At 37.0% G+C, this 12,977-nt stretch overlaps 1 protein-coding gene across 2 annotated transcripts in view; it reads left to right on the top strand.

Annotated features, from left to right (window-relative positions):
- ZNF407 (zinc finger protein 407) overlaps positions 1 to 12,977 on the top strand; it is a 335,862-nt gene that overhangs the window by 126,831 nt on the left and 196,054 nt on the right. For both annotated transcript variants that reach the window (XM_066328276.1, XM_066328282.1), the window contains one exon: positions 4,798 to 4,872. In XM_066328276.1, the coding sequence (XP_066184373.1) occupies positions 4,798 to 4,872 (75 nt within the window). The remainder of the gene's footprint in view (positions 1 to 4,797; positions 4,873 to 12,977) is intronic.

The following is a 12,977-nucleotide window of genomic DNA, read 5'->3' as shown; positions in this document are numbered from 1 at the left end:
ACAAGAATGCTTCATTAAGATGTTAAGAACCATGTATTCCACATTGTTACTTACTTGCCTGAACATATCCGAGTCCCCCTTCTTGGCATCATTTGTGAAGCTTGCCTTGATTTTCTGGTTTCTTGCCTTGCGTGAAGATGCAAGGACAGAAATGCAAGCACAGATCACGGGAAACAAAACCTGATGTGAACAGGATAATGTATTATTTCATTTTATTCTGTGATGATGTATAAAAATTTGAGATCCTTTTCCTCATAATTCTTTGATGCTGTCAGATCTTCCAGCTGATTCATCCAAAATGGTAAAACTTTCTATCCTTTCTATATGCCTCAAACCTATGCTAAAACAAAGGACTAAATTCTTGGATTTGTTTATGGTTTTGATTTTTTTTTTTAAGGCTCTCAAGCAGCTTTTAAAAATATCCTAAGTACTTGGGTTATGCACTAGCTTACCTGTATTCCCAGAGTTAAATTTGTGTATGAAGAGGTTTTGGACAGTTTAAAGGAGATGTAAAGGATATTGAGAATATGAATAAAGGCTAGATATTCATTGTTATTCTCCTGGACTTTACTGCTGTCATGGAACATTGTTGTCTATAAGATAAATTCTCAAAGAGCAGTTGCAGAGAGCCATGTATCCACTGAGAAGTGATTTAAAATTGCTCTTCGGCTGCTCAATACCTTGTTTGTAGAGTTCTACAAAAATAAATTCCCGTGCTGGTCCTCCTCAACAGTTATGTGCAGTTAGAAAATGACTGGTCTGTCACCATGGCTTCGAGTGACTTTGAGATGGAGGTAAGATGTAGCTCCTTCCTTGGAACTAGGCCAAGGCTGAGCACTTGGTAAAGACACAGTGAATAGCAGCAGGTTTTGTGACTCTATGGCCCAGAATGCTTGTTTTGGTTTGTGTGTGTGTTGTGTGTTTGGTTCTGGGTGGGTTTTTTTCTTTTCCTTAGGCTTTTTACTAAGCCAGTGATGTACATATTCAAAAGGAGAGAGCTATTATGGATTCAAAACATAATAAAACTTAGAATCTTTTGCCCTCTCAAAGCAAGATACTTCACAGAGAACAATTCTCTCCCCACAGAGAACATAGAAAACAGACAATGGATGACAGATTATTTCTATTCCTTGGGTACTGTAATGATAAACATTGTACATGCTGAAAAATTTGTATTACACTAGAATAAAAAGCAGAAGTAAAGATTGTCAAATATGTTTCTTTATTCCCAGAATTAGAAGTCCCTTTGTTTCTTTTGTACTTTAAAATGTGCTTTTATAACTGAAGACAAATCTGTAGAGGCTCCTAAATCAGTTACAGACATTCTGAGAGAGAGTCCAAATACTATTTGAAGATTGCCATGGAATATGAATGGTCACGTTTCTACAAACCACAACTCTTCTAAAAGGAAACCAGAATATTCTGCAAACTTATTTTGGGAAAGGTGCTCATGTATTTATGATTTAAAGTAATTTTTATTTATAGTTTGTGTGCAAAAAGTTGCCTATAGGGAATGAAGATGCTATTCTAAAGCTCTGTGTAATTTTTCAGCTTGTCTTTAATTTATCCTGTAGTTTCAACATAGAGTGTATGACTGAGGATGTTGCTAGCTTTGAAGCCAGAGTAGTTGAAAATCACTAAAAAAGTTAACCCAACATAATGCTACTGCCAGCAAAAGAAATCCTGCCTGACTCACCTTGTTCCACTTTAGGAGGAGGCTCCTAGTAGTCTTACTACCAAACAAAGGGAGCTCCTAGTCACCATCACTTGGATGTATACACTACACATTTCTGTCTGTCGAGACCTGACCCACGGGAGAGCAGCTGGGCTGTGACTTCTTGTCTTCATGTGGGTTGAGGATGAATTTGTCCAGATTAGAGTTTGTAAAACTGGTTCCAGGCCTCTAGTATGGCCTGGTTTACATGTACTTGAAACAGTAGAGTATTGCTTTTACAGGTTTTTTCTATTGCCTTTTGATGCGCTCCTGAAACTAGTTAGTCTTTAGCATTTGACTGTTTATACTTCCACTAGAATTAAAAACAAGAAGTGAGAAATTTGGTGAAGCTTGAATTGGTGCTTACTAATTGCCGATGGAAAGATTCCTTTTGATTTGAACATACATCAATGCAGTAATTAAAAGCATTCATTCAGTGAGTCCTTATAGATGCCAGTCAAATTTCTCTTAAGATTAATTTCAAAGGCCAAGGTCATGTCTATTCTAGCAGTAGCTTGGGAATAACTGATTTACCTCAGCAGAGGTAAATAGCATAGATAAACCCATTATTTTTTTGACTACTAAACCATTAATTACTTTGAAGCATAGTGTTACTGAATGTATGGGAACCATTTTTTGTGTTTCTTTTGTAAAGCCAGCAAACATTGTTACCACCTCTCTGAAAATCACCTGCAGGATTTAGTAAACAAAACCAGATAGTTTCCACTTGTCTCTCTCTGTGGGTTTGTTTGTTTGTTTTAATGGGTGGTCTTCAAATTCAGCATCCAAACAAGGTTGTTTAGACTTTGCCTCCTGTTTTAATAATGCCTGTCTCTGTTGGCAATTTTTTAAATCTTGTTCTCAATTTCTCATGAAAATAGCATCTCTGCTTTTATTTTTAAGGTCTGATTCTCCAAAGTGGAGAGCTGACCCTGAGCTATGCAGAGTGCTCCAGACTTGCACTGAGGCACCCTGCACTCCTTAAGTCTGAAGCCTTCAAGCTTTACATTAAAAGCATAAAATGTTAGCAGGTGCTGAGACATGAACTGAGTCAGGGTTCATTCTCTTTGTGCTGTGTAACAGCAGCAGAATGGTTACTGGAACATAGATGCAACAGAGAAGAGGCAGAATGCAAGATTAATTACTTCATGTTATTACCAGTGCCTTTGTCTTCGATTTTGCAGAAAGGTGTGTCTGTCCTTACCCCCTGCAGTTGTGTGGTATATGCAATGGTCAGCCTTTGTTTGGAAGCTTTAAACGGGCTCGGAAACCAAAAAGTGCTTCCCTGAAACATTGTGTAGCTGGTTGGGATCTTTATATTCCATGCAAATAGCAAAATATCCCTTTACAACTCCGATTGCAGATTGCCTTTTCACAGTAATTTCATTGAGTTTATTTTTCTTTTAGAGAAGGGGGAAATGGAAGTTTGTAACAGGAAATACAGGTATTACTAAATGAAAATATATTTGGTACCTTCCACAGCTCTGTGGAAATACTATTTCTGCAAGGGCATTACATTTTGTATCCCTTATGCTTTTATTAGAATACATTTTTTAATTTTGTTACAATTATTTTCCCTATGTACAGTAATTTTGATGGCACTTGCATAGTAATGGTGGTAATGGTGTAATAGATTATTCACAGTTGTAATGGTTATGATGCCATACTAATAAGTTGGGTAGGGAAAAGTATTTAGGGTACTTTTTAAAGGTATTTTTGTAAAAAAAAAGGAAATATATATAATTTAAATAAGACAGTATTATATTCTTATAACTTAAGGGATGCACAAGAGAGGTTTTCTATAATAATGTGCAAGTGCTCAAGAGGATCAGACATGGAAAAGCTAAATTAACATAATTGTAAAGGAAAAGTACTGTGTCTTTGCTTTTGTGGCTGTTATACCCCATAGTGCTGGTGTTTTACAGTCCTTCCATTGTCCATTGCTGCAAACACGTCCAGATGAATTCAGCGTTTAATGTTAAAAATCTTATAACATGCCAGTTTGATTTGTAGCCCTTCATATCATGGAATGCTAATTAAAATCATATTTTTGCATATGTCATGCCTTTCATGTACATATGCAAATAGACTCTATTGCCTTTCAGCTATTAGTAATTAACTTTATGAAGGACAGCTGTAATACATAATTAACAAAAATGTTTGCAAGCCCTTTTCACACTGAAAGTTGCAGCAGTAAAATTTTTGCTTATCGAGAGAACCATTTTAGTTTAAAGCTTCAGTCTGATATCTAAATTGTTTGAAGCAGTCACATGACATAATTAAATTGATGTTATGGTCTTATCAGCAGAAGAATAGTACTTGATAGGCTTCTATCTGTTTCATTATGTATGTCACCAAAATTAAAGTAAATTATCTGTGTTTGGTTTGGTAGAAACATGATGACAGGTAGTATGTATTTTGTTGCTACTGTTGGTGTTTTGAAGAATGTCTTGCCAGTTTGAACAATATTCCTGCTCACAGTGTATTCATGAACATGTGCTTCACGTTTTTCATCTTTTTTTTTTCACAAGGCTATAAAATAACTAAGACTATTAATTTGTTTCTATGTGTATCTCTTTAAATAATTAATACAATGAAGTTTGACCAGGCATAAGCAGTGATTAAAACATCCTATATTGCTGTTTTTTCATGTTTCTCATTAAAAATAATGGAACTACCTATATGAAGAAAGGTTTCAGGACTGCCCCATTAGGCTTAAATAAATTCAAAGGTGTAACTGAAACTATGTTACTTTATAACATCAGAGAATGTTCTTTAGGTAAAATAGATTATATTATCAGTATAACATAGAGATATTCTAATTTGCAAAGGGAAGCAGAAACAGGTTTTCCATTCTTTGTCCAATGATGGACGTGGTTGGAACTTGTAAGAGAAAAATCCAAGGGACTGCAAAATGAGGGAAGCCTATTGTTACAGAATGGGCTCCCCAGTCTAAGTCACATCCTAGCCGAGGAAGGATTTTTTAAGGACTGCCTTTAATGAAGTACATTCAAGTGTATGCTCAAAACAGAAAAAAAAAAGTTTAATAAAATGATCTTTCTCATTTGCTCTTCGTTTGACAGGGTGGCATTTGTGATGAAGAAGCATTTGAATACTCATTTACTGGGCAAACACGGAGTTGGCACACCCAAAGAAAGGTAAACATTTAAAATTCTTTTTCATTGGATCTTATACACTATGTGGAGATCTTTTCTAGAACATTTAGCCTGCCCACAACGAAGCCATCTGGATTTTTACCTCAACTCCAAGAGAGATCTAATGTGTTTAAGTGCTGTGATGTCATGGTGCTTATGACATCAGTAAAAAGAAATTCCATGTAAAAGGTGTAGGATTTGCACCTTTTGGGGCCATTTTTTGACAGGTGATATTATTTTCTCAAAACTTTCACAGTTGTAAATATCCCTCTCAACACAAAATCAAGATTTTTTTTTTCACTTATTTGTTCTTTTCTTGCTGGCCTCGGTGCTCATAAGTTTATAAAATTACTTTCTAAGAGGTCAAAGCCACAGAAGAATGAAAAAGAAAGTTTCCTCAAGTCTTCTTGGGCAGGAAGGGAGATTTGGCATTTTTACTATTTTTAAAATTAATTAATTTATTTTTTCAATCTGTACACAGCTACTTATTCTCCAACTTTGTTTGCAAGCAGGTTATTTTTTACGTGGTTTAAAATATAACTGTGTTTTACAAACTCAATGGCACTGTGTTTGCAGATAAACAGATTTTGCTTCTGATTTATTTGGCACATTGTGGCTTAGCTATTGCTATTTCATTGAATCTTTGGGCCAACTAGAAAATTGATGTATTTTGGATAGCCAAAAGATGGCATATTCTCTTTCAGTCTGGGTAGATGGAGGTGTTCATTGCTGGATGCTTGATACTGTTTCAAGTATTACTGCCTTGTAACTCATTCTTCGGGGTAGGCTTTCATAAATAAAGAGTATTTTCTGGTTTTGATATGAAAAAAGAGGAAAATAAATGATAGGAGCTGTAGGAGAACACAGCAAAGCTCTTCCTGAGCTGTGTTCGTTTCTTGTTGAAGACAATGGAAATTGTGGGCAATTAGACCCATTCCTCACAAGTTTGTCACACTTAAATCACAGAGGGGCCTAAGAGTAGGGTTTTAAATTAACACCCCATATATGTCTTAGTTTGACTAAGTACTGATTTAAGTGGTGCTTTTATTTTTAAGGAGATTTTCTCTATAAAGGGCGTAACCAGAATTTCTCTAACATGTGATTATTCAAGAGTTTTGAGATATTCTGTTTAATCTAAAATACACAATGATGCATTGAAAAAACAATTACAGTTTCATCAAAGCAGATATCATAATAAAGTTTATGTTGGTTATCTCTTGTCATAGCACAACAATTACAAAGTGTTTTGCTCTGGTGGCTTATTTTATAACTGGAAGCATTCAATACCAATATATTCTTTTACAAGGGGGTACTTACTGTACAGTCATCATAAATACAATGTGGAGATAACTTGTATTACCCTTGTGAATATGTGCACAATAAAGGATACATACAATAGATTTCCAAATATAGTGTTTTAGCCTGAGAGGCATATTTTCAGTGATGATCATCTTGAAATGAATTCGTAAACAAGCAGGATGCCATAAACTAAATCAGTTGTTGCTGGCTTTTCTTTGGGCGTTTCATTCTGAAAGCCTCTTGGCTGTGGCTGTTTTCCCCTTTTCTTCCCATATTCCTTCAAGGCTTTCTGGCTGGCTGGCCAGCACGGCACGAGGAGGAAGAGGAGGAGGGTGGCAGGTTTACAGGCCCTGGCTGCCCAAGGAGCCCTGATGAGGTTTGCAGCCTCCCTGTCCCAGCTGCTGGCATGGCTGGGGAGGCTTTGCCTCCAGCATAGGCAGGTGGAGTTGGAGTGACTTCGTGCCCTCTTCTTTCACAGTTTCTTCATCCACCTTTTGAGTATTTCTTTTCCACAACACTTTTTCAGGTGGCACTTCAGCTTAATGTAGAGCAGCATCAAATAGTAGTGGCAGAGCTACAACAACAATATAAATTTCTAGTAGCAGTCCCTCGCTGGGGATGGGGGATGTTTAAGCCACATGAACTACTGCAGTAAATACCAAACCACTGTTGCTTTCCTTTCCACCTTTCCTCTCCTATTATGAGAAAGTTTGATGCCTTGTAATGGCTTTAGGAACCAAAGAAATCCTTCTGCTGCATGTTAAACCATCACTTTGGGCACAAACATATTATAAATTAAGTTACATAGTTTTCTTACCTATGTAAAACATTAATGCCTTGATTATAATTTTGCAAGCTTGCTATTTTTTAATTTCTCTAGGACAATATAATCAGTTTATTCTTTATGTTTTGAATTTGATTCTGCCCTCTGATACATTGCATATTATAGCAAATACTAATAGAAGCTAGCTAAATAGGCTGTGACAATTAAATTAATAATGCATTTTATTTGCAAGTGTTTAGTCTTCATGGTTTGACTGATATATGCAAAGATGGTAATTTATTAAAAGTAAATTCATGTAATTGTACTACAGAATTTGATGGACCAAAAAAAGTTGTCAGCATGACTATCATCAAAAACAGAAAATTGAAAAGAAGTTCAAAAGGGTGCTCGAAAAAAATAGTCATAACCCATACACCCCAAGAAATTGAAGCCCTTTTAACCAACTTAGAATGGAATTGCTGGTGGTAAGCACTGAGATAGTTCTGAAAGGGAGAGAAAAAATACATTTACAATTTACTAAGCAGTACTTACACTTGTGCACCTTGCTCTCTCTAGCTTTACATCACTATTGGGGTTTTTTATGCTCAAAAGGGAGGAGCTATGGAGGCTGTGGAAGTGTTTGCATGGGCAGATACAGAAAAAAAAGTATAATTCATAATGAAATTGCTACTAAAACATCTTTCGTTAAGATTATTTTCTTTTTTAAAAGATGAAATTGATTTAAGAAGAAAATACTGTGCAGTTGAAAATCACAAAAGTTTTTAAAAAATAAACTCGTAGTAAAATGTCTTCACATTTCAGACACAAACACCCTACTGCCTAGTCCATTATGATCATTGCCATTTAATAGCCAACTCAAAAGTGGAATGTTTTAACAGAAAGAATTCCTCTAAGGTATATTTTCCTGTTATTGGAACTGTGATACTGATTTATTGTCAACTTGAATGTGTCTCAAAACTGACATGTTATCTGCTAAGTCCAAGGCCAGTACATATTTGGTACTTCAGTGTCAGTAATCTTCATGGGACCTATAACTATATCTTATTGGCAGGATAAATCTTTGGCTACACCTTTATTGTGTCTAGGAGACATTGTGGTTGAGGACAAGGTGAATGCATCAGTAATGTTAATGGTGCCAAGTTCTAATTTCTGTTACATCATTACTTTACTTAGGTGTAAATTGTGTCAGAACACAGAACAAAGAGATGTTTTACTATTAAGATGTATACACAAACACTCATAAAATATGAGCAAAAAAATGAAAATAAATTCACTAAGTCATTCATCAGTGAGATTGAATTCTGCCACTGTTAAGTGCAACTCTGAATTTAGAAATTATTTTGTATGAAAAATACATATAAATATTCTTTAAAGATTTTTTAGAGACACCATTAGAACTGTAAAAATATGCATTTTATGATTTATGATACTTTTTTCTTAACTAGAGTTCTGTTGGATACATCTGTTTAAAAAATCTTTTACATAAGAAAAAGCCATAGAAAAGCCTTTAGAGTTGTTTAATTACCTCATCTTCCTTATGAATTTTAAATAATGAGTTGCCTCTGAAGTAACTTTACATATGAGTAATCCCATTGAATCAAATAGAATCATTCATATATAGAAAGTTACTGGTAGCAGAGTCACTGAATTGAAACATTTGTTATAAAACAATTCCTGTAAAGGTTATTAAAAATATATTCGGTTTTACAAGGTTCTGGTATTTTTCATGTGCTTTAAGAATGGGATCAGTGTTACAGTGCTCATAAGGTCATATGAAGATCATATGATTTTCAAATGATCTTGATTGATTGAAAAATGTGCAGTGATTTCAATTTGAGAGCAGGAGCTATAGCTGTGTAATAGCAACATAAATACATTTGAGATGCTTTGTCAAATAATGTTGGAATGTAACATAGTTCCAAGATTTGTGTGGTTTTTACGCATTGAAGTAAAAAGAGGAAATTCCTGCGAGCCAATTGTTTCATGTGCTTGCACAAGCCCATCTGAATTTTTGAATATTAAATTCTACCAATACGAAAATACCATAAAATAGATAAGACTGTAGGTATGTCAGTGGAAGGGATTGTTGAGGTCTGAAAGAAAAGTAGCCAGGAAAAATGAACTCGGGGTTGATGTTCTATATATTATTTAGAAAACTACCTTGTAAGCAGCTGCTATGTCCTGATATTTCCATTTTGAATGTAAAACTAGAAGGGTATCAAGTCCATCAGTGCAACCTTCTTTTAATTAACTGAACTGTTAATTTTTCTTTTGAAGCATTTTTCTTTCTTTGAGTAGAGAAATTTGTGATAGTAGCTATTAGATACGCCTGTTTTGGGTAATGCTACCCCTGCAAAGTAATAAGATCCAGTTTGATGTTACAGCAAATTTTTGGTAAGCAAGTGGCAGAGTCACAAAGTGATGTGCTGTACATCCATATGAAAGGAAATGGTTCCAGTCATACACCCCAGCTTTCTGCTTCCACTGCGTAAGTCAACCATGCAGGCCAAGAGGATGAGGGTTAGTATGTAATCATTTTGTAATAACCTGCTGGTGTTTTGAAGGAGTGAGTTCTGTATGTGGCTGTCACACAAAAGGGTTTCCAGTTAGAGGCACTGGCAGTACATATGGATTCACTGGACAAGAGGCTACCTGTAATACCAGAAGATGGTATGCTGAGTCTTGCCTTCTAGTTTTGTCATCACCTTTTACTGCTTCTTGCAAATCAGTTTGAGCTTTTCGATTGAAACCCAACACTACTAGGTTAACTGGATAAGAATGAAAAGCTTTACTTAATTGATTGTTTCTTGCATTTTTCTTTAAATGGGTCTTGGAGAGTTACATAATCATTCTTTGGAAAAGCCCTAAGAAAATAATTGTAGCCTTTTCTTGAAATATTTACTGTTTGGGAGTTTGTCATGAGGAGATGTGTGCTTGTGTGTGTGACTCAATTTTAGCAGTGTTTGAGAGCTGAAGTTTTTGCCTGAGATGCATGCTCAGCTTTCCATGTTTTGAAAGCTTATCTGACCCTTGCAAGCATTATTTCTCTTCGGTGTTCAGCTCTTGTCTGGTGTTATACTATGTCAGTGTGAAACAGGTTCCATAGGTACAGGCTTCATAGTCACTTGCTGGCTCAGTGCTTTTCTCTGTCTGTGGCTAGCTGAGGAACATAAGGAAGCCATTGGGGTTACCTGTGAGGTAGTGGAAGTAGAAGATGTGCTGAAAATTTTCAGCTTTCCTCATGGCTTGCTGTCTCTACACACATCATATGCATTTGCTTTGCTACAAAGAAATAAAGACTAGGCAGACATTTATACTTTTGAAGACTGCTATCACAAAGACAAGTGATGACTTGAGAATCTTTTCAGAAAGAAAAACAATAAGTGAAGGACTTGTTAAAAAAAAATGAAGTTATTTTGCTACTACTCATTATTTGTTCTTTCTATCAAATCCTAGCAATATTAGAGTTTACTTAAGAAGGAAGGGCAACCTGAAGTTAGTTTGTTTTAATTGCTAGGTATGTGAGATGTTTTGGAAATTTCTGTCATCAGCAACAGTCTTCCTATTGTGAAGACTTAGCTGATATGGTTAGAAAATAGAGGGAGTACCTAATGGGATCATGCTGCCCACAGTGACCACCTTTGGTTACCTTTGGTTAATTTTAAGCATCATAACAAGATATAAATTATGATCTCACATTCATAAACAATCAAGTACTGTCTATAGCATAGGTTATTAGTTCCATTAGCAAGTGTATGCTAACATTGTCTGTGAATCTCTGGAAGACAATGTGGGTAGTTGCTGAAAGTGCCAGCTTTATTTCACAATGGTTTGTTTCCAAGGAAAACACAGTTCTTTGTTGCATGCCATCAGCCAAAAAGTTGTGAGCTGCAAATTGACTGCTCATCTGTTGCAGTCAGCTGAAAGTAAATTGTTCCAGTTGCATGTCCTGACTTGCTGCTTCCACTGTGTAAGGCAACTGTGTAGGCCCAGAGGGTAAGAATTAGGATGGCAGTTTATCTCTAGATCCCTTTCTACCTGAGTGGGACTGGTAGCAAGGGACCTCTCCAGACATTTCTGCAGTCTGTGTTACACTGCTTTGAGGGCTGTTTCTTGTGACACTTATAGATGTGAAATGTTCTGTGTCTTGGGTCATACCAAGACTTTTAACTTTGATCAGTCTATATAATACAACACACATATTTATTGAGAACACTGTAAAGGAAATGGAAACATCATCTCTTAACCATGCTTCAGTGAAATATTTTCCATACATTCTGAAGAATTGAGAGGAGTATTTTGTAAACTTTCTAAATGAAAACATAAGTTCTGTGGCAAATGCTGCATATGACTGATGGTAGAAGCTTAATTCCTACCTTTTAGTCACATGCTTCATAATTCTTTCATCAAGTTATGATACCATCAGGACTACTTTTCTGCAGCCAAAGCAGCTGCATAATTATTAGCTATGAATGTTTGTTTGTCCAGGTTTACTTAAGTTTCAGCATCTCAAGATAGAAAGAAAATGCTAGAGAAACATGTTCTGAGGTGAACGGTACCATGAGCGCAAGTCTAAAATAACCGCCACAGTGCTATAACGTTTAAAAAAAAAGGTTGACTGAGACTTAAGTAGTAGAAACATGGAGGTCCTGTGGTACTGTAAAGACAAACTTCTGCAATATAAGCCTGTGTGCACTGTACTGATCTCTGGTGGGTAGAGTCATAGGACAGCCTAGCTTAGAAGGGGACTCCAAAAATCATCTCCTCCTTTGTAGGGGAGGGGAACCTAGAGGAGATCATCTAGCACTCTTTCCAATCACACATTGAAAATTCCCAGTGAATCCCAGAGCTCTGCTACATCCCTTATGAAGTTGCTCCAGTGAATGATTGTTCTTGCTATAATTTCTTTCTTCTGTTAAGATGAATTTTTTTCCCAGTGTAACTTCTTCTTTTTGCCTCTTGTGTTCTCTGTGTGCTTCCTTGTGAAGAGAGAGCCTCTTTCCTCATTGCAGCAGCTGTTTACATCCTGGAATACCATGATGAAGTTTTCCCTTCCCTTCCCTTCCCTTCCCTTCCCTTCCCTTCCCTTCCCTTCCCTTCCCTTCCCTTCCCTTCCCTTCCCTTCCCTTCCCTTCCCTTCCCTTCCCTTCCCTTCCCTTCCCTTCCCTTCCCTTCCCTTCCCTTCCCTTCCCTTCCCTTCCCTTCCCTTCCCTTCCCTTCCCTTCCCTTCCTTCCCTTCCCTTCCCTTCCCTTCCCTTCCCTTCCCTTCCCTTCCCTTCCCTTCCCTTCCCTTCCCTTCCCTTCCCTTCCCTTCCCTTCCCTTCCCTTCCCTTCCCTTCCCTTCCCTTCCCTTCCCTTCCCTTCCCTTCCCTTCCCGCTTGGGTTTTTGTTTTATACAGAAACTTTTGCTGCTGTCTATTGACAGTATATTTTGTAAGAAAAGAGTAACAGTAGCATAGTGCATTTTAAAACACCTTTTGATCCTGGAAGTTGATTTGAATGGCACTGTTCTATGTATAGAACAGTAGTAATTATGAGGCTTCATCAGTCAGTTTCATACAGATCCTTCCACCTTCTTTTGCTGTCATAGAATCATAGCATGGCCTGAGTTAGAAGGGACCTTAAAGGCCATCTAGTTCCACCCTCCTGCCATGGGAAGAGGCACCTTCCACAACACCAGGTTGCTCCAAGCCTCATCCCAACCTCTCTTTGAACTATCCCAGTGGTGGGGCACCCACAGCTTCTCCAGGCAACCTGTTCCAGTGCCTCACCACCTTCTGAGTAAAGAATTTCCTCCTGCCTTCTAAGATGAATCTCCTTTTTAGTTTAAAACTGTTCTTACTTGTCCTACCACTAACTGCCTGGGAAAAAAGTCACCGTCTACCTCTTTCCTAAGCTCACTTTAAGTAGAAAGACACAATGAGGTCATCCCAAAGCCATCTTTCCTCCGGGTTTAACAGCCCCAACTCTCTCAATCTGCTTTCATAGGAATGGTGCTTTAGCCATCTAATAATCCTCATGGCCC

Source organism: Sylvia atricapilla, chromosome 1 (genome assembly GCF_009819655.1).
Source record: "Sylvia atricapilla isolate bSylAtr1 chromosome 1, bSylAtr1.pri, whole genome shotgun sequence".
Lineage (NCBI taxonomy): Eukaryota > Metazoa > Chordata > Aves > Passeriformes > Sylviidae > Sylvia > Sylvia atricapilla.
The sequence above is the reverse complement of the archived record's forward strand: the minus strand, read 5'-3'. Positions and strand labels throughout refer to the sequence as shown.